Below are 25,963 nucleotides of genomic sequence, written 5' to 3' on the forward strand. Positions count from 1 at the left end.
CCGGGGGCGGCGGTGGTGGTGGGCGGCCCGGGGCGGTGCGGGGTGCCGGTGGCCCCTCGGCTGTGCACGCCGCTGCCGCTCAGCTGACTCACAGCGAGGCATCTCGCGTGTGAGCTGCACCGACGAGCCGCGCCATGCCGTTGTGTGGCGCGGAGCCACAGAGGCTGTGGCAGCGAGCCGAGGAAAACCGCTCACCCCTGGGACGGGCAAGCCTTAGGTATCACAGGGAGGATCCCTGCTGCCTCACTCACCTCCCGAGCCCAGTAGCTGGATTCTGCCTGCTTTTTAATTGCTGCATTCAGTAGTATGGGGATATGCCAGCACCCCGCGCTCGTATTACTGAGTTTCTCAGTACAAGATAAGGAGCTGCTGGACAGAGTCCAGGGGTGTGGAGCATCTCTCACGAAGAGAGACTGTGGGAGCTGGAGCTGTTTAGTCTAAAGAAAAGGAGACTGAGGGGGAATCTCGTTAAGGTGTATAAATATCTCAAAGGTGTGTGTCAAGAGGATGGTGCCAGACTTTTTGGTGATGCCCAGAGACAGGATGAGGAGCAGTGGCCATAAACTAAAACGCAAGAAGTTCCACTTCAACTTGAGGAAGAGCTTCTTTATGTTGAGGGTGCTAGAGCACTTGAACAGGCCGCCCAGGGAACTTGTGGATTTTTCCAGCTGGAGACATTCAAAACGCACCTGGACGTGTTCCTGTGTCACCTGCTCGAGGTGCCCCTGCAGGAGGGTTGGACTGGATGATCTCCATAGGTCTCTTCCAACCCTGTCTATTCTGTGTTTCAATGAGTGGGATGTGGCTTGATTTAATTTCAGCTACAGTTACATATATTTTGCTGGTGAACTGGATGCTTCTCTTTATGAGTGCCAAGTTTGTGTAGCAGATCTTCTGCTATTTTTCAGGTTAATTGATGTCTTGTAATATACGCATAATTAAAACTATTTTTATATGCTTGAGTATCTTTTGTATCTGGATCATGTGATTTAATCGGTTACCATTGTTGATCTTGAGCATGGTGTGAATGGGCCATACAGAAATGACAGTCTGAATCCCAATGTACACATAATACAGATAAAGAAAAAGGTTTACCAGTTGCTTGGAATGTTACACTAAATTATATATCAGAGAATAACCAGTGATGTGTCATGACTTCTTAGCTGTCAGCCTGGTTTTGTGATTTTTTCCACCCTTTATTTCATAAAGCCTATGGTCATATCAGCAATTCCCATTGTCCCTAACAACTAATACAAAACTAGTATAATCCACTTGAAAAACAGACTTTGAGGAAATAACTTTTTATGAGTTTCCTGCACCTGTGTTTCTGCTTTCCCCTCTCCCCCATGTATGTGCTTTTGTCTTCACGTTATAAAGTTCTTTGATTTGTTTTTATCATCTTTTTTGTGTGTGTGTCTGGCTCAAATGGCTGAGAGCCATAGTGCGCAAACATGAAATCAGATTGTGAAAGTTATCTCAGGTAACCATTGCTACAAATTATTCAAGCTTAAGCATAAAACAAGAAGACTTTCACCCAGTGTTGAGATAAAAATCTGTATACCCTACAAGTTAATAAATGGCGAAGCACTTGATTACGTCTGTTACTAGACCTGACATGAATGATTGACTCAAGGTACTCCTTCAGAGGCAGATTTGGAAGATTAGATTTTAATTTAATGGTGGATGTTGTTTTAAAGAAACCAGTGTAACTAGGATTGATACAAGGAATTCTGGTTAAATCATCAGGTATGTCAGGTACCTTGCATGCACTGATAATAAGGTAGCCCTTAGTTACAGAACAACATACTTGAAATAGCTGTATGCTAATTCACTCCTTGCTGTTTAAGTGTTAGGATTAAATGAATTGCCAGTTGAAAATTTCCTTTAACGTCTCGGCCTTTGTTTTAGTACAATTTGCACAGAAGCTGAGATTTTTTTGTCTCAGGTAGTTTTCCCTGTAGCCTACTACAAGGTCCAAAGTACTTTCTCTGGTTGGTGTTTCTAAGTTTTTATGAAGTTGTTAATGTGGTTCAGTTTTGATTGTGTCTGACTTGCAGACAAAGGTAGATCCATTCTTCCCTATGAGTAAAGCAGTTTGTTGCCCCAAGAACTGCAAGATTTGAGGGGGCCTTTCCCTGCTGTAGCTTGTGTCAAGCTTGTGGCTTGGCTGTCTCATTCCCTACCACCTTACGAAAAATTCCATCATTAAATCCTTGCTGTTGTGGAGAAAATTATTCCGGAGGTAGGCCATGCCTGCACCTCTTTGTTTTGGTTTCTGAAGTGAAAGTTTCTCAGTGAGTCTGCAGCCAAAACTCTTAAGTCACTGATTCACGAGCACCATCAGGAACAAGCAACGTGTTAATAACGCTGCCATAGCACAGGAGGGTTTGGCCAATGTGAAGAACGAAGGGCAGTGATGAAACCTCATGCTGGCAACACTCTTTTTGAGACCTGTGAGTGGTTTGTCACTGTTCTTACAGGACTGACTTTAAACTTTGACCTTCTGCTTTTTACCACTCTTGCTTTTGTTGTAAAACTTCTCCCACTGGTTATCATTTATGGCTCAATGTAGATCCAAGTTCCTATTTACAGGGAATGATTTTAGATGCTACTTTGACTTCTCTTTATAAGAAGACTGTTTCTTTTTCTGTTCTAGCTCTGTGCTTGTGAGAGATAGGGAACTAACTAACTGCAATCCTTAAGAAGTCAAAATATAAGAGCACACCCTGCCCCCCAGCCTTTCAAACTTAGCATCAATCTTAGATTTACAAACATTAAGGGAGATTATAAAATTTGGTATTTGTGGCATGGATTCAAGGAGATAATACTGTATATTTTCTTTTTCTTGTTTACTCTTGAAATAGTTAAAGAAGATAGAAGCTTTAGGATCCAAAGATTCAAAAGTTAACAATTCTGCTGGAATAGCAATTAAAAGCATCATGTAGGGGAAGTAGTAGCTTCTATAGTCTATCAATCTGAGGGGGTGTTGTAGATTCTTATTGTTACTTGTTAATTTGTTTGATATCTTCAGCTTTTTCTCTGCTATGCCAACGAGCTGTGTTTGACTTATTATAGAAATGAATCAGTGTTACACTTTTTGTAGTGACATTCTTAGTAGCGTAACTTTGTATGTGTTCAGTCAATTACAGTTCACTATTCTGGCTGCTTTTCACAGTCTTTATACCTCTGCTTCCTGCAGCTTTTTCCCTACCTCTTTATGGTCAATTCCATTTATTTTCCTCTCTGGGATTGAAATGATAATTCTATCTGTTATTTTCTGGGTGAGAGAATGGAATCGTAATGCTGAAAGGGGAAATGCCTACCCCAAGCTTTTGTTATTTGCTTCCAGCTTCCTCCTTTTTTAACTCTGCTCCATTTTTTTAGCACGTCTTTTTATTTCTCTATTTTTAGCCAAAAGCATAAGTAGGGATAAAACTAATTGTATAAAAGCTGTCATGTCAGCTATTGCTTCCCTGTCTGTGCGAGTGTAGTGCTATGGGCAGAAAGCACTTCATGAAAGTTCTGCCCTGTGGGATGCCCAGTGGGGAAGCTGTTCTGCCAAACACGACGAAATGTGAGATGTGCTAATAGAACATATATGTAACTCTATGAGTTCCTAAAGGTTTTTTCTCTCTTTTCTCCCAGATTCATCATTTTTGCACTTCCATGAATCGGATTGTGACATAGGAGGGTCATCATCTTGTGAATCTATGCTTTCCCTGAATACAGAAAAAATTCTGGTATGTTACTAAGAATATAACGTAGAAAACAATTCTAATAGATTGTTGAAGTTGCAGATCGCTTCAGCTGCGTAACCACTTAGAATGAAGTTCAGGGAAATATCTGCAAATAGAATCTATTAATCAGTAGGCATAGCTGCCCAAAAGGCTTAAGTATGAATAAACTCAAGTTGCTCATTAAAGTATTACATCATAGTAATCTGTCATGAGTCTCTAGGGCTGTCAACTAATTGAAGCTGATGTTGTCACTGAGAGCTAACTTTCACCTCAGTTAATCAACCAATTAATTTTTTGGTTTTAGGGGTGCAGGGGCTATCAAAAGGGGAGGTGCTGTAGTTTCTACCCAGAGTAACTTCCCGAAGTTTACCACAAAACATGGGTAGGAGTAATGACTTCTAGTTACTACAGAAGTAACATTGTGCAAAGATGAGAGTTAGAGGCTTCAGACCATATTTCACTAAATGTAATACAGACCTGGCATGTGAAGAATATTCTAACAAAAGAAGAGTATATTTTGGTAGAGAGACTTCAAGAGTATTATTTTGGAATTTGGGTCTTCTTGCACCACTACTCGTAGTCTTTTGATCTTGAACAAATATAATACATCAGAACACAGGTTTGATGTTACATCTTCAGTCCAGTAGAGTACAGGTGTTGAAAATCTTCAAATAATTTCCATGTGAATATTCAAAGAAGCTTTGGCAAATTTTTAGAAATTATTGGCTATGAGGGAGTGTGGAAGCAATATTAAAACTGGAAGCAACTTCTCCAAAGGTGACATTGGAATTAAAACTACTATCCTGCAAATCCACTAAGCCAATTATTTAACTTGAATATTCTCCTTAGACTTCATCATGTATTGGTCAGAAGATCTGTCTAGTCTAGTCCAACAGTACCAGTTCTTTCTAACACAGTGAAATGTGTATTTGTTGGTAAGAAATTTCCCTGTTTCAAACAAAAAAATAAAGGTGGTTTTAAAGAAGGCATCAAGCAACAATTAAACCTGTTTGGTTATGGTGCTATGATGAAAATTCTCCTGTGTCTTGAAGGCAGAATGATTGACAGTTTTTTGCATGTAGAGTTGCAGGATGTTTAACCTATACCTGAATTCAGAGTTTGTTGAGGAAGTGTGAAACCACTTTCTCTGCCACCCCAACTGTTCTGTTACTCTGTAATGACAAAACAGGTGAGGTAGTGGTACTTCTCTTGCTGCCACATGCAGCTCAGTAATCCATAGGAAGTTTTTGTAATGTGTTGTAAGATTCTTTTGCTTGTGGCTTATTTTCTAATACTCAGTGTGAAATCTTGCTATATCTTATCTTTGTCTGCAGACAAAGTTATGTAGACCTATTTTTGTAAATCCACCAAGGAAGAGGTTGTCCTTTAGTAAAAATGTTGTGGTGTTTTTCCTAATATTAAGACAGTTATAGAAGAAGAATGTTTTGCAGAGTTAAGTGTTAAAGATTATTTTCTGAAGTAGATTTTCTGGAAATTACACGGAGGCCATTGATGATATAAAAAGTCTGTATTTGTAGATGCATATGGATTGCAATGGAGATTTAGTTTTCTTATTGTTATACCTGTTGAACCCTGCTCATTTTTGTGCTGCTTTTTAATGACTTTTCTCTATAAGGGAAATAACTGCTGCACAGTTATATCTGCGCAGATATAGGTGGAGTAACAATTTTCAGAGTGTTGTGGTATAGTGTAGAGCTCATACATCATCTTTAATTGCAGTAAAGAAAACAAAAGGTTTGTAAAATCCATTTGGTAATCATTCATGCCCTCCAAAATACTCAAGTTCTCTGAGCAGACCAAACATTATCCTCATCATTAGACATACAGGGCAAAAACTGTGCAATGGGATTTGACCATTCTACTTTTGCACCTTGCAGACAAATAAGATATCCATGTTGTGGACACAAGTATTGTGGCTACTTTTGATTGGACAGGCAAAACAACCTGAAAGGAGGACAGTAGAGGAAATGAGCTGTTTAGTTGAATTGAAAGAAGAGAACTGAATGGAGAGAGGTGTTATTTTCCCCCCTTGTTTCCTAAAACAGTTTGAAAGACCTATTAATTTAAATGAACATTTTGTATTTTTCTAACATAAACTACTCTGGTAGGCTTACAGCTATCTATGGAAACTACTTGTGAAAATAAACAGAGCTGAGTATCCCTGCATTTCTGAGGGGTTTGTCTTTGACACTATTGGTTTCTATGGGTGCGTTATTTAAGGAACAGACATCCTAGATAAGGCTACAATTTGAACAAAGTGTAGAACTGATAGAATGTCAGTGTTAAAAGGACAGGCTCTTTAGTATGGCATTGTGAAGTTAAACTTTCTATATTGATGGAGTGATACTCTAGTCAATGTTTATTTTCAGTGCTTTACTCCTCTGCAGTACCCTTCCCTTTGCAGGAGACAAAGGAATAATTATAGGGTAAAGAGTATAAACTTTCATACGAAGTTAGGTGTCTTAAAAAGACTTAAAAACTTCACCTTAAGTAAGTGCAGTACAGAAACATCAGTTCCTGGTAACATGCTGACAGTGTTCTTTCTGAAGCTTGGTTACCCTTATGTTAGAGCAGAAAACAGCAGCATCTGACTAAAGAGAAGCTTTTCTCCCTGTGGAAGACTCGGTTTCAGTTACCTTAGTGAAATCACGTTAGTTTTAACTTTGTTGTTTAAGGCATTCTCTTAAGGATTTAAGACATGGATTTTAAATGTTAAATTCTGTATTGTTGTTTGCTGAAGACTTAAAAACATGATGTTTTACAGAGTCAAGCGAAGTTGCTTGCAGAGCAAAAACGATTTCCATTTGCTACTGATAATGACAACACGAATGAAGAATTGGGTAAGATGCTTTATATAAGGTTTGTGCAGGTGAATGATGTGCTTATTATTAGCACTAAATGTTTTGAAAATTGATGATTGAAGTGATGCATTAACTTCAAATTGATCTTACATCTGGAAATACAGCAAGTTTCTCTGGTCATATAAAGCAGATATTTATTTCTGTTGCTAAAAACCTTTGCTGTTTTCTTCACTAGAATTCTTCACCATGTCTGCTTAAGCAGATGTTCAAAAAGCGTTATGATTAAATCCTTTTTAACAGGCTCAGCTACTTCCTGTTTCTCTTTTCTGTCATTATTGATGACTAAAACTTTTCAAACATCCATAAAATTTTACCAATGCAATATGCTTTCTGTAAAACATAGATCTTGAACCTGTTTCCCCTCTCCACACTCCTCCCATCAACAGTTATAGGCAGCAGGAAGACTTTCTGAATTATGCCCTAGGCTGCTACTTGAAGTTTTTTCAAAGCACACTCAGCACAAAAAAATGGGGGCATTTCAAATAAATGAACAGGAAATACTTTTCTCAAAGGACTTGAGGCCGGAGTTGCACTGCTTCTTCAAATGCAGAGGTATCACGAGGCAGCAAAGAGATTGTTGAGGATGTGTGTCAAGGAAGGCAGCAGACCATCTTTTATACAAAAGCAAAGAGAGATTTTATTCCCCTCTAATGAACTTAATTAAGTAGATTTTTTTGGACACAGTTTCTACCTTCATGGATTTATCCAGGAAAATTTGGGGGCATAATCTTTTTTCATATTCCTAGACTACCTAGCTATGTTCATAGAATCTTGCAAAGAATACCAAACCGTATTCAGATGAAAATATCTGATACTTTTAGTATCTGTTCTGTAGACTCGGAAGGCTGTGCTAGAAGGTCTCTGTCCTCATGTTTGGCATGTAGGCTGGCACTATCTACCCACTTTAGTCCAAGAATGCCATGGTGTGAGGAGCCTGGGTTGGTCCTTCTTGTTTGTGCACGTTACTTTGAACTGTTCTGAGGAAAAGTGATGCAGAATGTATGGGGCCTTCTGAAGCCATGTTGGTACTGAAATACTTTGGCTAATGGATAATTTTTAACCATTAGATTTTTCATAGTGAAGTACATACTTGTATTTTTGTAATATTAAAGATTAAAAAATCAAGAAGATACCATTTAAAAAGAAGCTGATACTGTATCAGCTGGTAGCTGTCAACCACTTGTGATAGTTTTGCAGTCATAGTTCACGACATAGTTCATAGTTCAGTTTGGCATTTTGCCAAGTGTTTTGTATAAACTATATACTGTTATTAGGAGCAAGACAATTGAGTGACACTGTAAGTCTTCATTACCTTGCTTCCTGCAGTTTTTTTTTTTTAAATACTGGCATGGTTGAGTTGCTTTTACTTTACATGCCAGCTTTTCTGTGTTCTGAGATTGGAACCCTAAACATACTATATAGTATAGCCTTATAGAAGAATGAAATGAGGAAAGTTCAAGAGCTCTTCATCCTGTCCTTCACCCTGCCCATTTTTTCCCTTTTTTTGGCAATACTATGTGTTTGTGCCAAGTGAAGCTCTTTATGTATTGAGGAGAAAGCTTATGTTACATACAAATATTTCCTTCTTCATAATAGAAGTGCTCTGAGTATGAGACAAGCTCTGGATTAAATACATTTCTCATTTCTCTTTCATTTAACTGTTTTCCTTCTTTAATGAAATGTGCTTAGCAACACTGCCAAAACAACGTGGCTCTGCCTGCCTGAAAGATAAGTGTCTGTGTCCTATCAAAAATGCCTTTGCTTTAACTGACTTATTTGTCTCTTCTCATGTTTGAATAAATAATTAAGCTAAGAGGTGCCTCTTCCGTTCTGTTTGGATGACTGCTAAATTCACTGTAAGTGGGGAAAGGTGAAATCCTGCTCGTAGTTCCACTGCCAGCTGTTTGAACAAACTGCCTGGGGAAGAGTTCCCTCTAACTTTCATAGCTGTGGTCTTCAAGATAATGGGTTTTGCTGGCAGTGTAGACAGAGCTTAGTTCAGAATTAAGAACTGTGAGAGATTAAAACATGCAAAATGAAACCATCTTGAGCTCTTCAGCTGTCAGAACTGAACTTCAGTCATGCAAGCACAACTACAGCTTTCCAGTCTTGTGATTTGACTGTATTTTTGTATCTTATGGAGATTACAGGAATGTATTTCTAATGGTCTGTTTCTTTTTCAAACACTTGGCTTCTACTTCAAAATGGGGGGGTGCGCAAGGACTTTAAAGCTTTTCATAATTATAACATGGGTAAAGACTTGGCTGTTTTTCAGTTTCAATTTCATAAATAATGAAATCAGTTTATTTAAGGTCTTTCTAGTTAATTCAAATTAAGGAAAACCCTAATGGAATTGTCAAAAAAAGTTAGTGATAGCTAGGTAGCATTTTAAATTGAGAGAGAATCCAGGGCTATTATATTGGGATCATAGTACCTTCCCTGATCCTAAGTATTTTAGAAGAAAACATGGGCACTTTCCTGAACAACTTGTAAAAAGGAGAGAAAAAACCCACAAACAAATCACAAAACCCCAAAGCAGCTCTGAAAAGCATAGTATGAATTGAGTAATTAATGAGTGCTAGGTAATGGCCGAGGGAAGTCATGTCGTTTTGGTGGCCGTTCAGGAATCCTCTGACTATTTTAATCTTCACTGCAATGTAGGAACTTAAACATTTTACAATTTGGTAGTATTTAATATTAAAAAAAAGTCAGATTTTTTTTTCTGTTTTATTAACATTTTTAATGTTTTGATAGCAATTGCTTACGTGTTGATTGGCAATGGCTTGTATGATGAAGCTATACGACATTTTTCAACAATGCTGCAGGTAAGTTTTCTGCTTGGACCCCAAAAAATAACTTTATGAAATTATCCATTGCCACATATCACTTTAATAGAAAAAAATATTAAATTAAGGATTCTTAAATGAGAGTAATTATTCTGCTGTTTGTTCATTTTTTTTTTTCCATCCAAACATAAGCATACTCTTAGAACTGGGTGATCAGTATCTTGGTTATTTGGTGAGTATTTTTCTCATCTGTAGGCATAAAGTTTTTGTGGCACTTTTACCAAAAAAGCGCGTGTCTTCAGAAACTTGACCTCTGCAGTGCTGAAGTTCCTTAGATTATCTGCTTATTGTGTAGGCTGAGATATTTTAAAGTAGATTTTTTTGGGTGACAGCACGTTGCCAGTAACATGAGAAAAAAAGCCCTGACAGAGATCGTTTATTGCTAGTGGAAAGTAACACATTGCTTTCACGATGATAGATGATTTTGTATGCTGGCTTTATCCTTTTTCAGTGATAAGCTTTTGATTAGTTTAATATATAAATAAAACATAACTAATACTTATATTGGGGGTGTTTTTCCTGACCAAAATAAAGAATTCAGAATCTTCTGCAGTTAAGTAGGAGGTAATCACATTTAAAACAAAACCAGTCCCAACAATTTATAAGCTTCAACTAAAGCTGATTTCAAATACTGTATTTTTATGGCTAAAAACCTGGAACATGCAGAAGCATGGACATACTTTTTCATTTAAACTGTTTGAAGTACACAAATGCAAGCTGAAAGCAATACTGCAAAAAATAGCATGTATTTTTAAAGTGTCATATGGCTTGTTCTTAAATTGAGTGGAAGTGTGACAATTTAATGGAATTATTCCAGGGAATTTATCTGAGGACAGGAATGTTGGGGTTTTTGTGTGCTTTTATTTTCATTGGTTTGATATAGGTGTTTAGTGATACCTGTCTTTGATTTGTTTTAATGTGAGGCATTTTTTTGACCCTAGTGAGAAATCCTGCTTCCAAAACCACTGGATTTATGTATTGTTTCCTGTCTTTATTCAGAAGGAGATTTAATATAAGTGAAGATAACCAAGATACCCAAGTAGAAAGATAGTGGAAGAAGTGTTTATGTAATAGAGTACCTCTGCAATGCCCACATGTCAGTTTAATGTATGCTTTAATGTCATGCCTATAGTATGCCTGAAAGGCTGTAAAGTGATCGTGATTGTTCACTCTGTTTTCCGTAAGGCAATTTTAAATACATATAAAGTGAGCATTAAAACATTTAACTGAATAAAACAGCCTTGCTTAGCCATGGTATTAAAAGTAGGACGTTACCTACTGTTGATGTTAATGTTGCCAAGTGTAAACTTGGAATCAGCTCAAGTCTGGCAAGCTGCCAGCACTGATGTGCCAGGTATTCTGTTGTTTTATCCACGGAAGAGTTTGTTTCTTGGCAGATGTCCCAATTAAATAACACCAAGCCTGTGCTACAAACTTTCGTAGCACAGCTGTGTTCCTTGCAGGTGTGAAGATGGTGTGATTCCTGGCTGGTTTCCAGGGAAACTGACTGCACAGGCATTGTTGTGTTGACGAAACAGTTTTGCTGTGTAGTTCTTGAAATTTGTATGGGAAACTGTGGTTGGAGTAAATGACATCAAACACGAAGTAGATTCACTGTGTAGGGTGCATCCCTGCTAAGTGCCCAAGTAGGAAAGTCATGAAATTAAATCTAACCCAAGGAAAGTTGGTTTGAATTTTGCAGAACTATTTTGGTAGAATACTTCCGGTTTTAGTTGCTGTCTGAATATAAATTTCATCAGGATGCCACAATATCTTGCTTCCAAATATTAAATCTCAAATTTAAGTTGCATACAAAATAAGCTCTGAGTGGCCAAATTGTATGTTTCTTATCAGTTTGGTGACGTGAGACGGAAAAAGTTATATAATCACCAGTAAGGTTGCAACTAATGAGGATGGATAACAGAGTATTCTAATGAATACTGTATATTCTAATCTATTCTAATGTATACTGTGTAATAGGTTCTGGTAGGTGGTCACTGGCACTACAACTGCATTCTGTTTGGCTTTTTTACCAGACAAATACTCCAGAACAATTCCATTAAATTGAATTTGAAGTTGTGAGCATATGAAAGAATGGACTGTAATACAATAAATTTCTTTGCCTGGCAACTGTGATTGTTCATTGCTTACTACTTTAGATCGGCTAGAACTAAGTACATATTGAAGAAACCAAAAAACCTACACCACAAGTTAATATTTTGTTTGTTTAACAGGAAGAACCTGAGCTGGTTAGTGCAATTTATGGACGAGGGATAGCGTACGGAAAAAAAGGACTACATGTGAGTAGATCATTATTTAAATCAATATCCACCTGAATTATTTGAGTCTGAACCATAAGAAAGCCTGTAGCAGGAGTAACTAGACTGATCAGAACGTGATGAGTACACTTCAAGGTCTTTGTGTTGTCCTACTTCTGTGATGAGTCTGTCCCTTGGTAGATGCACTGTATAACATTGAGGGGTCTAGCAGATCATACTGCTCAAGCCATGGATACGTTTGCTTTGTGAGACTGTGGAAGTAAAGCTGTATGACATAAGTATGCCAAAGGAAAAGATAAGGCACTATTGCGAGTGGTGGATAGTAAGGCTGTGAGCCCCAGATTCTTGACAGAGTTGCCTATTACAATAACAGGCAGTATCTTGCCTCTGAGATAGGTTTATGAAGTCCCACTGAATTAATCTCCACATCTAATGTGTATTTGGAAATGAAAAGGTCTTTTATTGCAGCTTGGGAACATTGTCAGCTCTTCGGATACAGTAGGCTTCATACTGCTTTTTAATTGCTTATGCTTCTTGATAAGTATACCACCTTAAATTTATTAAAACAAAATAAAATTCAAAGTTAAATTACTTAGTTGCAATACTTACTGCTCAAATAATTTCTTGAGCAGAAAGAAATTTATGAATAGACTATGGTCGTTGTAGTTTGACTTTGTGGCCTGTTGAATCATGATTGAATGGTTGCTAGAGTTCTAGAAGAATGAATAATTGAGTAACTCCTTGAAAATTTTCTTTGTACAGAACATTTAATTATTTAGGGGTGCTGACAAGAGCTTGAAGTCTCTCATATTTGCTTGTTTTTAACATCAGCATGAGTTTGTTTTCTCACTTTGTTTTCTCAGTTTGGCTAGGTGTTGGTACAGCTTCACTCCATAAAAGGTTTTGTGTGGCACCTTCAAGGCACAAAGATGATGTTAAGCACAAAATTTCTTTGCTTTGAGAAAGAAGAAAAAGATCAATGAAATCTAATACAGAACTTGCTATATAATTACTTAGGTTTTTTTCTAATTAAGTAACTACTTCCATCCTACACTTCATAAAGGACAGTTAAAAAATTTAGGTGGGCAAGATGCTGTTGGCATCAACCCATTTATCAGTACTGCTTGGCTTAAGTTGCAGACGATGATGACACCAGTGGTGGGTGTGAGTGTGCCTATGCATTGGAGTTCATGTGGGAGCTTGAGCCAGCTTTGCTACCAAGAAGGGCACCTCTAGAGCCGTAAACCTGATGCTTATTCACAGAGTTATACTAATAACTTATAGTAATCATTAGAGGTACAACACAAAGATGATGTGTACAAACAAAGTTTAGTTTTGTTGTTTGTAGCAGACATGGTTTTTCCAGCTGTTTGCAGAATACTGCATCTTGATGTTATTAGCCAAGGTGTGAAGGGCTTTTAATATAAATGGATGCACTTTTGGACACTTAGCCAATCTAGTTGTGCTTCATCTTGAGAGCATATTAGTCTAAGTGTGCACAGTTGTTCACCTTGTTTATTTTTCTCCTTTTCAGGATATGAAAAATGCTGAACTTGCTCTGTTTGAGCTCAGTAGGGTGATTAGTCTAGAACCAGATCATCCTGAAGTATTTGAACAGCGAGCAGAAGTGAGCATTTTTTCTTTTCAGACTTTGGAGAAGTTTCAATTAGACAGTGTTTCCAATTACATCCTAACTGATTTAATGACTAAAGCTTGGTGTTCTTCTGTGAACGTTCCTCCTTTCTTTTAAAATATATGCATTTCCTCTCAGTGTAATTTGTGGAATATTTAGTTTTAAAATAAAATATAGACCATACAGAGTTACTATAGCACATGCAATGCCATATATGTGTAACTGTTCAGTCTTTGACATACTAAATAGCAAGATCATTTGTGGTTTTTTTATAAAATGAATCAAAATATCACTTGACCCTTACTGTTTGCACTTTCTGTCAACTTAGTAAATCTATTGTTAACACTAGTTGTTAGAATACCAAACTTTAAAAATTGAAATGTTTTGGGTTTATATTTGTGCATGTAATTTAAATATCATTCCAGCCCACATATATTTTTTATTTTGAAAATCAAGTTTTGTTTTGCCAACTAAATTACAGAAAATGGATGTCAAGAAGCAGCTTTGTAGGCAAACCAAAAGCATAAATATTAGTCAGCATAGTGTGTAATGATAGCTGCCATAACATTCACAGTTTTAATGTTTTTAGTGATCTCGTAGTACGTTTGTGAACCTTGACCTAAAAATGTGAAAGGCATTCAGATAATTGGAAAATGGACCATTTTCCATTGGGGGAATGTTTTTTCACATAGGGCTTAGGAGAATACTTTAATTACATTTTCATTTGAATATGTTGAAATAGCTTGAAATTGAGTATTTTGCTTTGACCAATTTGTTTTTAATTTGGAATACTGGGTTTTTGCAAATGTTATTGGTGATGTTTATGTACACTGATAGTTTTGAGAAAAATTATTCCAGATTTACTCTTTCATAGGGCTTTAAAGGCGATAAGTACTGAAATTTATAGTGGAACTTTCCAGCCTATTCTAGCAAATACAATTACTCTGTTACAGCTGAACATGGAAAAGAATTATCTTCAGTTTTCAGACAAATCTATTCAGTCTGTCTGCTCTAAACTGTGTTTTGGTTTTATACTCTTAGATATTGTCCCCACTAGGACGAATCAGTGAAGCATTATCTGATCTCACCAAAGCTATTCAGCTGCAACCATCAGCAAGGCTCTACAGGCACAGAGGTACCCTTTACTTCATATCTGAGGTTAGTGGATTTGGGGGATTCTCGTTGACTTTGGTTGTGGGGATGTTGTTGATTATTTTGTTGACTTTTGTGCTAGCTGTTCCTTTTGTTCTAGAGCTTCTTTCCTGTTTAGTTAAAAAGCGCCAAACCACTATATATATAACAAAAGCCCTGATTCCTCTAGCTGGCTTTCTGACAGTTCAGAGGTATTCTCTGAGTATTTCATTTGCAAATTTATTTAGTGCAGAGAATCAGAGGACAAGTACCTTGCATGCACACTTCAGATTCTTTTGTGTTTGAGGAGTAGGATGTGGATAAAGACTTTGACTTAATTTATAACCTGTGGCTGCATTTAATTAGCATTGATAAACACCAGTTTGAAAAGGAAAATACTTATGGCCAAGGTAGTAAGTCATCTATATACTTAAGAAAAAACACTCCTCACAATAAACAAATAACCTGTAGCAAAATGCTAACATCCCATTTTGCTATGTGACCTGTGTGTTTTGTTCTTAAAGCTTTAATGTAGAACAAGTAGCTTTATCTTCAAAGATTGTGTGAATACTTGATGGCTGATTTCCTACTTGATTCTTCTGATTTCACGTTTGCTTCTAGCTATTTTTCCATTTACTATGTTTTATACAGCACTTCCTGTAAAAGTTGGAAGTGTATTTTCCATTCTTTGATGTTCTGATTGGTAGTTGATAATCATTGCTGCTTAGCCCTGAGACTGACTTCATATATTAAACAAAATTCTGTAGTTTACTTTTATGAGAATAAAAGTATGTATTCCTCTTTATTGTTATTGTGTTTCCACTGTCATCTAAAATCTTCTTTATCACAGGATTATGCGACAGCCCATGAAGATTTTCAGCACTCACTGGAACTGAACAAAAATCAGCCTATAGCTATGCTTTATAAAGGCTTAACCTTCTTTCACAGAGGACTTTTGAAGGTAAATCTATATTAAACAATAGTTTATGTAGAACAATACCCTTTATTTGAAGTTACTTCCATAAAATAGTAGAAATATCATAGGTGTTGATACTATATTTTCTCTCACATAAGGAAGATTTTTAAGGCAAAAGAGTGTAAGCAAAATAAAGATTCCATGATATGATATGTAAATCTGCAGTTGTTGCTGAATCTCAGTAGATCAGTGATAACAGTCATGTTTAAGGAGTGCTTTGAAAGATGTTTGTATTTAGCACCTCTGCTAGTATTTGTATGGTTATGTTCAAAATTTCAAAATTAAATGGAGATTTTCTAGGTTTTGGGAAGAGAAGAGGGATGAAGAGGAAAATAATTTTGAACTCTTCCTTGAATGAGCTAGGAAGTAATCAAGGGAAGTGTAGAAGCTCTGCATGTATACAAGTTTATTTCAGTTATATGTTGTTTCTGGAAGGCTGATATCTAACTTGAGGGAACATAATTGCTCCTTCAGTTTCTAAACTCAGGGAAGTAAGTTCTTCCCCTGTCTTTTTTAAGTTTTCACCATTTTGTAACTCAAAACTACTCTCTGTTTAGGTGTAGTAATATTGCCCCTGTTTCTTGTTTGTGAAGTATTTAGGTATACTGCAGCCATTTTTCATAGGGGAGAGTAATTACACAAGTTGTCTGATACCCTCAGTTTGAAAACTGAAGATGCAGTGGTGTGATTCCTGAAACTCAACAGTGGAAGCTGTCTTTTTTTTTTGACCTATCATAACAGCTTGGGGTTCATTAAGGATTGTATGCAGAACCTGGAGACAACTGAGGACTCATGAGTTTCAGCCCACTATCTTTCACAGGCAATCACTATTTTTTTATCTCTCTTTTTTTTTTTTTTGGTGTCTGCTTCCTCACTTTTTTAGCACCCAAGCAGGTATTTTTTTCCAGTCTCACTGTATGCTGTGAGAACATCAGATTGTCACTGAATTTTTATTATCTGTATCTTCTTGTAGTCAGAAGAGATACTTGGAAATAATAGTCTGAATTTCTGATTTTTGGTGTAGGCAAAAGAGACCCCAAAAAGTGATAGTGAAAATACTGACAAAAATAAATGCTGTCTCAGTTTGCAGAATAGAAGCGAAGTTTTCTTGTTTCTGATACACAGGTCAGCACATTTCTGCACCACCATCTCTTTCCCCCCAGTTTCTTTTCTCAAAGAAAGCATCTTCCCTCTCTAATATTCACGTTCGGAGAGATTGTCACTGGGGTTTTTCATCCCCAGGTACACCTTAGCTTCCAGTCAGATTCAGGCTGCATGTTAAAGGAAAGCTGTAAATGTCATCTGTTAGGTTTTATAAGGCTTGCCGAAAATTGAAGATTGGGGTTGAGGGTGGCTGTGTTCATTTTTGAGTGAAAAGAGATTGATTTGAATCACTGCTTTTGGGAATAATCATTGTGCTTTTAAAACTTACCTATAGGATATGTGCCTATCAGTAGATGTAGGTGATTGTGCTACATTTTTGTTCAATAGATATTTTTGTGCGTGTTGTAGTGCTCAGAATATATTTGATAGTTTTTCTAAATAAGAATTTCTAAATTGATTGAAAATACCAGTGATTCTTTCCTTACAGCATCTAATTTATTGCATTGTAGACTTTAAGATACTTTTAAGGCATTTCTTAGTAATATTAAGTAATTGATTATTCCATCCTTAATTCTAGGTCTCAAGATTGAATATGCCAGTTTGAAAAGCTGAGTTCTTAATCGGACTCTTTGAACAGGAATATTTCTTTAACCATATGCTTATTTTGTTAGCTTTTATTTTTACTACCTTGTATGCCTCACAACAGTAATAGCAGTAATAGCAACAGTACATGCTGTTGTGTGAAGATGATCCCTTACTCTGTAATCCCTGAAGAGAATGTTTGTTAACCATGGAAGTAACAAAGAATGCAATAAGACAATTAAAGGCAGAGTGCAGATTTGAAGGAGTCTTTTGGCCTCCCAAACTTAAGATGTGCAGTATGAATGAAGAAGGAAGACTGTAAGGAGAGACTGCTTTACCTTAGGGACCAGACTTTGGTCTTTGAGCTTTGAAAGCAAACTCTGAAGGGATTTCATCTCTGAACTCTATTAAAATGCTAAAAGAATTGCTCATTCCCACTGCATATTAGACAAAGGAATTCCAGCTAAATCTGTCAGTACTATAAAGAATGTTGCAACATTTTGTTTATTATGTAATAATTTTTACTACATAGATATTGTAATAAATTCATGCCTTGTTTGTTCCTTCCAAAGGTTTTGATATATAACTAAACCCATAGCTAGTAACTACTGAGGATGCTGAAATTTAGTGAATATAGTAAGTTACAAATTTTTCTGTTGGTCCCTTTCTGCAGGAAGCCATTGAATCCTTCAAAGAAGCTCTGAAGCAGAAAGCAGACTTCATAGATGCATATAAAAGTCTGGGACAAGCCTACAGGTACTCATATTCAGAAATAGTTTTAAAGTTAATTTTTTCATTTGGTTGTGTTCTTGAAAATGCACTTAAGTTTTATACACTTGTTACAAAATTGTGCAGAACCAAATGTGGTATTTGGTAGCTCCAGCAGCTGGTATGGCTACATCAGAATATGTTTAATATAAATAATTTCTATGTTTGCTTTGTGTTTTTAATTTCATCTCTGGTATCTCTTTGAGTCTCCCAGACTTGAAGGTTAAATGGCAGTTTTCAGTAAGATGTTTTTTAGGTATGCTAGATGATTTTTAAATGATGGAAATGTTTAATGCAACATGAGCTATAGCATTTTACCTATTAAATCCTGCTTCAAATGTAGTGGCTTTGGTGCTCATGCATTTATTTGAAACTAAAGAGCTTTGGTTAATCACTATTTTGCTAAAAACTCTTTTTTAGCAGATGTATTTAAAACTAGTAGATCTTCTTTGTTTTTCTAGTCTTGTTTTGGTTTGGATTAATTTTGTCAAATATAATTTGATGTGGAAAGAATTTAGTAATCTTAAAGAAATCGGTGTACTGGATTAAAAAAATTAAGATAAGCTGTATACTATTTATGTTTTAATTTTCTCACAACAGTTTCTCTGTGACTGTTTTTACATGTACAGCTGTCCTTGCACATGGAGTAATTCCAGTCAATACATTTTTAGTTAGTTACAGTTTTCAAACACCATATGCTTTGTTCTTACTCAGCATTTAAGTAGTTGGTAAATTCTTAAAAACATGTTTGTACATAGAAGTTAAAAAGACCTCTCAAAGATAGTGTTTTCCAAGAACGCTTTGTGTGGAAGTTTTGTTTACTTTAGTTTCTGAAGAAATACCATAGGTATGTGTTTTTGCAGTTTAATGTCTGCTAAGGATTGTGAAGATTTGTGGTCTGGGGTTGTATTTCAGAGTACATATTTCTTTCTGGGAGTAACAAACTCTGTGCAGCTGTTCTGTTATTACCACAGAAGAATAGTTGCAAAATTACTGCTTTTGTTATAGAAATTTTCCATTAATACTGTGTTTCTCTTCAATGATATCCCCTTTGGACACCCTTAAGCAACCTTTAACAAGTAATTTTGTTGTCACTGTTGTCTTCTGTATTTTTCACTTTCCACGTTACTGAATCACCTAGAGAGCTTGGCAACTTTGATGCTGCTACAGAGAGCTTCCAGAAGGCTTTACTGCTGAATCAAAATCATGTTCAGACGTTACAGCTCAAAGGAATGATGCTTTATCATCATGGTAGCTTAGATGAAGCACTAAAGAATTTTAAGGTAAGCAGGCTGTAAGTAAACACAAAATTTAAATGTTTTAATGAGGACTTGTATTCAACAAGTACAACAAAATGGACAAATTTCAACGTTTTTCTGAATATGTGTGCATTTGGACTAGAAGTATTTTTTGTGAAGTCCATCTTAAAAGCTAAAACATAACAGTTTGTAATTAAAAACCTAATTTTGCTAAAACTAAGGTGGTTTCTTTAACTGTTTTATGTTTTTGTAAAACCAAGCTCTGGCTGAAATGTGTTATTTTTCTTTTTAAACTGGTAATTGTGTTCTTGCTAATATTTTGACTTGAAACCTAAAGTTCTTTTCATGTCAGATGAAAGATAAAATGTACTAGTCTGTAATTTTAAGCTGAAAATAAGTTACAATGTTCATCTAATTTTTCTGGAGTATTTTCTTCTGAAAAATTCAGCATATGTTGTGATTCATTGTGCTTGCAAAAATTTTCATGTTGCCAAAATCTTGCCTATCTCTGTTGGCATTAAATAATTGCCTTATTTTGTAGAAAGAACAAAAAAGGCAGATGTTATTTGTATGCCCATATTCTTAAAACAAGGAATGAAGTAAGATCCCTTTCCAAACCAGTCTGTGCTTATCCCAAGGAGAACACTTTATGTGCGTTATTACATGTTCACCTTCTATAACCCAATTTGTAGATACTGGTGTAAACGAAAAGATACTTCAACTTCTGAGATGGAGATGCTCTTCTAAAGACATGTAATTGCTGGAAGAATTGGAGCATTCATTTCTGAATCATAAACAGGAATTTGCTGTGTGTTTAACATACAGTAAATAGCTGACTAACATAGAGTGTACTAATTCATGGAGTAGTGAAGAAATGAATGGGGGAAATGACAGAAAAGATACGTATCTATATAACTAACCCGAAATGAGTTGTTATATTGTCAGGAGTATATTTTGTCTAATTTCACTCAGCTAACATTGAGCTAATATTGTTAGAGCCAAGTGTGCAAAGCGTGTTTGCGCTGGCAGAATTTGGGTTTTCAGGTTTTATCCCCTTTATTAAAGCTGAAAATATTTTTTCTTACATTTTCTAGCATTTTAAGTGCTCAGCAGCATTTGAAAGAAAATTATGAGGGAAGTGGATCTTAATAATCAGTATGTCTTTTCACACGTCTTCTGACCAGCCAGGTTGGGTTATTTGAAGGTACTCTTTCTGTCTCTTGATTTATGGGTGCTTTGTTCCTTTAACGTCCTAGAGATGTCTACAGCTAGAACCATACAATGAAGTGTGCCAGTACATGAAGGGTCTCAGCCATGTTGCCATGGGACAATTTTATGAAGGCATAAAAGCTCAGACCAAAGTTATGTTAAATGATCCACTACCAGGACAGAAGGCCAGTCCAGAATATCTGAAGGTGAAATACCTCCGAGGTAAGTTGGGATTGGTTGGGGTTTTTTTGGTTTTGGTTTTTTTTTTTTTTTCTTAAATGTTTCAAGGGCCCTAAAAGTGCAAGCTTTCTTGAAGTTATGGTCATTTTAGACAAACCAATGTACATTCTCATAAACACTGTTGAGTATGCATGTCAAAAAAAAAGTACACTGATTCTTCTTGTTCATACAGTTAAAACCTAGATCCAAAAATAGAACATACATTTCTATATAAAGGTAAAGACTGTTGTGATACTTAGTTGAAAAAGACTTATTTCATTCTTGGAAATTAGCTAATAGCAAAATTATATTATCTAAAAACAATGACTTGTGAAAATCATGTTGTTTAACTGACAAGCATATAACCTGGTTACTGTTTTTGTGTAATGGCATAAGTAAACTGATTATGCAAACAGTATTTAATTTTATTTCTTTCCTCCAGAGTATTCTAGATATTTGCATGCACATTTGGATACCCCTCTTACAGAGTATAATACTGATATGGATCTTCCTGGAAATTTCAAGGATCACTGGGCCAAAAATCTTCCTTTTCTTATAGAAAATTATGAAGAGCAGCCAGGCTTACAGCCACATATAAAGTGAGAATTTTTATTTTTTAAGGCCTGTTCTAAATGGGGGGGGGGGGGGGGGGTTGTGTTCAGTTTTAAATTGCCATTCTGAGGCATTTTTACAATGTTTAATATTATATGGACGTACAATTTCACTGAGTGTATAAATTCTTTTGTACATCATAAGAGTTGGTTTATCTCATAGGAGGAAGAATTAAACTTAGGACAATGTTCTTCACTTCTCTCTTCACATAATAATAGTCACATATTGTTTGATAGTCTGTGGCCTTACTGATTAACTCTTGTATTTCTTTTTATTTTGTAATTAATGTTAAGAAGTTGGTAAGTTTGAGATGCTCAGTGTAGTGTTTCCTGATGCCCTTATTACAGTTTCTGGTTGTGTTTTAGGTTTTTATTTTGTTACAGGTGTAATTTCTAGATACTTAATATATCTTTAATGGCAGCTCAGTTTCACTGGGTGAGCATCTTCTCTGGAGTAACTTTGGAGTAACTTTAGGAGGACGGTGACTTCAGTCAAAAAGTAGGGGATTTACTAGAACAGACTTCAAAACTGTGTAGCTAAAAGAAAGATAGCAATTTCTCAGCAATTTCTCTGCTGTAAACCTGTTTCTAAGTATATTGTCATGTATTCACTTAGTGTAAAAAAATTGCCATTAAAAATTCATGGCTTTTGTGTATATGGGATAGAATCCACCTTTTTAGCACAAGAAGTTTTTACAGAATTGTGGGAGAAGGTAATGGAATAAGAATTCCTTTTCTTAGTTAATCAGGGTGAGTGTAATAGTGAAGAATAATGTATTATTTATGAGCTTTATTTAATATCACTTATGAGCAAGTCTGAAGTGAAATACAGGTTGTGACACTAATAAGATCTGCCACTGAATTCAGTTAAGAGTGAATTAATTTGAGATATTGGGTGTAACTGCAACATACTGTGTATGTACAGTCAGCTGGGAGGAGGAATGAGTGTTCTTCATCCTGTGTTTAAGTGTTTCTCATACAAATGGTATTGATTTGTAAAACAGAGATTTGTTTGCCAAATGCTTTCAGGACTTTTATAGCCAAGCTGTGTCTGATGCATGTTTTTCTCCTCTGTAAGAGATGTGTTATTTCAGAATTTTGAAAGCTATAAGCCTGATGTGCAAGAACTCATATGTGTAGCTGATCATCTGGGTTCCATGATGCAGTATGAGACGCCAGGATTTCTTCCAAATAAAAGGATACATAGAGGTATACTGAAAATGCTCTGTAAACTTGAGTGGGGGAAAAAAGTCAATGTAGTGATAATTGAATGCTATATCTTTGCAATCTGCAAATTAGTTTAATGCTCTGTTTCTTTCAAATCAAATAGAAAGTTTAAAATTAAAATATTCATTATGTCAGCAGTTTCTTGACCTAGCTGGGGACTGGAAATCAGGATCTCCCAGACTTTTTGATGTTGTCCATTATTTTTCTGTAAATACATTGCTTTCCTGTCAGTTTTCCTGTCTGTGCAAAACTGAGTATTTGGCTCTAATTGGTTTTCTGTTTCTGCTGTTGGTACCTCTTTCCTTGTGCCTCACCTCAGCAATGGGATTGGCCACTCTAGAAGTAATGCAGGCTGTGCAGCGGACTTGGGCAAACTCCAAAGTTCGGATGAATGGGAAAACCAGACTGATGCAGTGGAGAGATATGTTTGATATTGCTGTGAAGTGGCGAAGGTAATGGTCACAGAGGACAGAGAGCAAACCTGTATTGGTTTTAATAATGATGAGTGCTCCAGCTAACCAAAGGGCTGGAGTCATGGAGAAGAAAATGAACACTTGCTGCCATTCTGTAACTAGAAAGGTTCTGATAAAAGAAAAGGATGGTGTGCCCTTCTGAAAATACTCCATTTTTCTTCTTCTATAATGGAGGGAAAAATTCAGAATAGCATTTTCCAGTTGAAGCAAAGCTGTGAGAGACCATAGGAGCCATTGCAGCTAAGGGAAACAAAAACTAACAGTTTCAACTCCAGAAACAGCAAATATTTGAGTTGTATGGTTTTTATAAGAAAAAACCCTATGTTTCAGGAAAAGTTATTTTTCATAATCTCTGCATTCTAGTTTTTGCCTAAAATTGTTCTGTCTGTGAATAAAGCTCTGTTAAAAATATTACATGGATTGAAATGTGTGCCAGTGTTGATGTCCTTTGTCTTTGTAGGATAGCTGACCCTGACCAGCCTGTGCTTTGGTTGGACCAAATGCCTGCCCGGAGCCTTAGCAGAGGTTTCAATAATCACATTAACTTAATCAGGTAGGAGAGTTTTACCCAACAGCATTCCCACACACACTAAGGGATTGTACCAAAAATTACCAGCTGTTTGTGAAACAGCATTTTACCGTATTGAATGTGTATGTAATTATTGTTTAATATTTATTTTATGTTTTCTAGTGGAACATTTGGCATTTGTGCATAATTTTCCCTCTTGACATTTCCTCTTTTTCCTGAATTTCAATTGTACAACTGAGTTATAGCAGTATCTAACAAGGATCCAGAATATGCATTATTTTCATGTGCTGTTTTTGTTTCCCAAATAACCTTAAATGTAAAATTTTGATTAAGTTCATCCTAGTTGTAATTTTTGCAAATGCTGCCTCTCAAAGGTAGTGGCATCAGTATTGAAACAATGCTGTTCTATTAGCTTTAATACCAATTTACAGTGGAGAGGAAAAACATAATTCTTATAGTTGCTTTCAAGGTAGGCCAGAGTAAAGCAAAAAAGACAAAATAAATAACCTGTGGAAGATAACAGTTGCACTTTCAAATAAAGGTAAAATTTAAAAGATTCAACCACTGTTGTACGTTCCATCTTCTCCCATGCTGCAAAACTCTGTATTGTAGTCATGACAGTGCTACTTCCCTTGAAGTGGTGCAAGTGTGACAGACTCGATGTGGCAACATCACTGTCAATCACAGGAGCAGAGTGTGTTTGTGTAAGTAAATATGTAGCCAGGTTTCATCCTATTCCACCCCCTCATGGGAAATACTGAATCTTTGATCTGTCATTCTGCTTTTATATATGTCTATCTCTTTATTCTTTGAGAAGCTGTACTGAAAAATGAGGATAAGGGAGACAAAGCCTTCTCAAGAATTATTTCAGGCAGAGAAAAACAGTGATATTCTAATGTTCATATGCAGAGGCTAATGAGGATTTGTCCTCACTCTTCCTTCCACTCTGTGAAATGGACCCTAGCACTGCTAGGGACTCTGCTTTACTTTATGGAGTGGTTAATGCATTGAACTCCAGTGCAGATCAGTTACTTTGCAAGATGTGCTGCTTCTTGAACAGTCTTGTGCTCAGGCTTCTCTCTTCACTCAAGCCAAGTGTTACATTTGGGCTCCAAGCTGTTTCCATCTTTGCTGTTGCTGCATTTCTCTCTTGTCGTATGTACAGTGCAGCAGAAACCACAGCGGTCTGTACTGAGACAGAGATGCATTCCATACTTCACCTGTCTCTTCATGGTTTTATTTTTAAATGGGAGAGTAAAAGCCTAACTTCTAGGTGATCTGTGTTGGCAGAAAGGCATTAATGCAACAACACTTAATTAATGTCCTGAAACTAATACTGAACGTTTAACCTGGGGAAATATGTCCTTGTACAGAATCTGTCAGGAACTCTTGTTTTGCAGTGGACAAAGTACTTTACTTGTTTACCTTTCATTAGAGAACGCTGGCAAAACTGGCAGTGTACTGTTAGAGCTCTTTCATTCATTTTATCGAAGTCTGAAATAAGCTTCGTGAACATTCAGAATTGTAGGCCCACAGTGAACCTAATTCCAACCTTTTGGGTTTGGCTCAGCCTTGGCTTTTGGGGATCTCATCAGCATTTTGGTTGTGCTTATTTGATAGCTAAGTAGTGGTTCTCTGAAAAATACTCGTTTGGCACCTGTTTTGAAGAAACAATAGATTTGAAGCAGCCTAAATACCACTGCCTTAGGAGTTGATCATGCTTTAGTACTGGATGGTGATTGCATTCTTTTTGACTCTGGAAACCTCTTCTGATTTGGTCATTCTCCAGCCTTAAGTAATAGCCACTTTCTTTGATCAACTTTCTACTGTGATTTGTTTCTGCTTTTGGCTCCATCCTGATGATTTCACATGATGTGAGGGATAAAAATAAATGAACATATTAAGTGGTAATGGTTGCTTTTTAAAATTTATTTTCATTTTGAAGCATGTTCTAGTTCACTTTGATTTCTAAATGATAATTTCTTCTTAACGAATTATGCAGATTTGTATAATTTCCTTTTTACATTACTCAGCTTGTCAAATGGCTGCCAGTTGAAGAGACTAATCAGGCACAGAGCTAATAGCCTTTTCTTGATAACCGAGATGGCTTTATGACTGTCTTTTGACTGTCCTTCAGGAAGATATACTTGTTTTATAGTTAGGTTATGATTCAAAAGTTATCCCATACCCATATGACTAAGGCTGAATTCTTTCTATAACAGTATGGCTACCTGACAACCAGGTGTAACAATAGATTTAGACTGGCAGCTAGCAGTTTGCATGGTTATAATATATATTAAGATAAAAGCTGCTCAAACAAGAACAGCAACTGGTTGGGTGTTCTTCTAGTATTTGTAACAGATCTAGTCATGCTGAGCTCAAGCTGTCTGTAGGTTTTGTTTCATCTGAATTAGGTACCAGGAATTTCTGTGGGCAGAAATACTTGGATTACCTGTCTGTTAGCATAACCATTTTCTTTACTCAGATTCTCTGCATTG

General features: G+C 36.3%; 1 protein-coding gene across 4 annotated transcripts in view; it reads left to right on the forward strand.

The window, feature by feature from the left end:
• TTC13 (tetratricopeptide repeat domain 13) overlaps positions 1 to 25,963 on the forward strand; it is a 60,127-nt gene that overhangs the window by 19,507 nt on the left and 14,657 nt on the right. For 3 of the 4 annotated variants that reach the window (XM_039568001.1, XM_039567999.1, XM_039568000.1), the window contains 14 exons: positions 3,646 to 3,740; positions 6,523 to 6,598; positions 9,374 to 9,444; positions 11,700 to 11,765; positions 13,279 to 13,371; positions 14,419 to 14,535; positions 15,359 to 15,469; positions 17,844 to 17,926; positions 19,080 to 19,221; positions 20,454 to 20,628; positions 21,068 to 21,224; positions 22,315 to 22,445; positions 22,783 to 22,915; positions 23,397 to 23,489. In XM_039568001.1, coding sequence (XP_039423935.1) covers positions 3,711 to 3,740; positions 6,523 to 6,598; positions 9,374 to 9,444; positions 11,700 to 11,765; positions 13,279 to 13,371; positions 14,419 to 14,535; positions 15,359 to 15,469; positions 17,844 to 17,926; positions 19,080 to 19,221; positions 20,454 to 20,628; positions 21,068 to 21,224; positions 22,315 to 22,445; positions 22,783 to 22,915; positions 23,397 to 23,489 — 1,478 coding nt within the window. In that variant the 5' untranslated portion in view covers positions 3,646 to 3,710. Of the gene's footprint in view, positions 1 to 3,645; positions 3,741 to 6,522; positions 6,599 to 9,373; positions 9,445 to 9,597; positions 9,638 to 11,699; positions 11,766 to 13,278; positions 13,372 to 14,418; positions 14,536 to 15,358; positions 15,470 to 17,843; positions 17,927 to 19,079; positions 19,222 to 20,453; positions 20,629 to 21,067; positions 21,225 to 22,314; positions 22,446 to 22,782; positions 22,916 to 23,396; positions 23,490 to 25,963 lie in introns of those variants that run through there. The other variant, XM_039568002.1, reaches the window with a different exon arrangement.

The sequence above is a fragment of the Corvus cornix genome, chromosome 3 (genome assembly GCF_000738735.6).
Source record: "Corvus cornix cornix isolate S_Up_H32 chromosome 3, ASM73873v5, whole genome shotgun sequence".
NCBI classification, from domain to species: domain Eukaryota; kingdom Metazoa; phylum Chordata; class Aves; order Passeriformes; family Corvidae; genus Corvus; species Corvus cornix.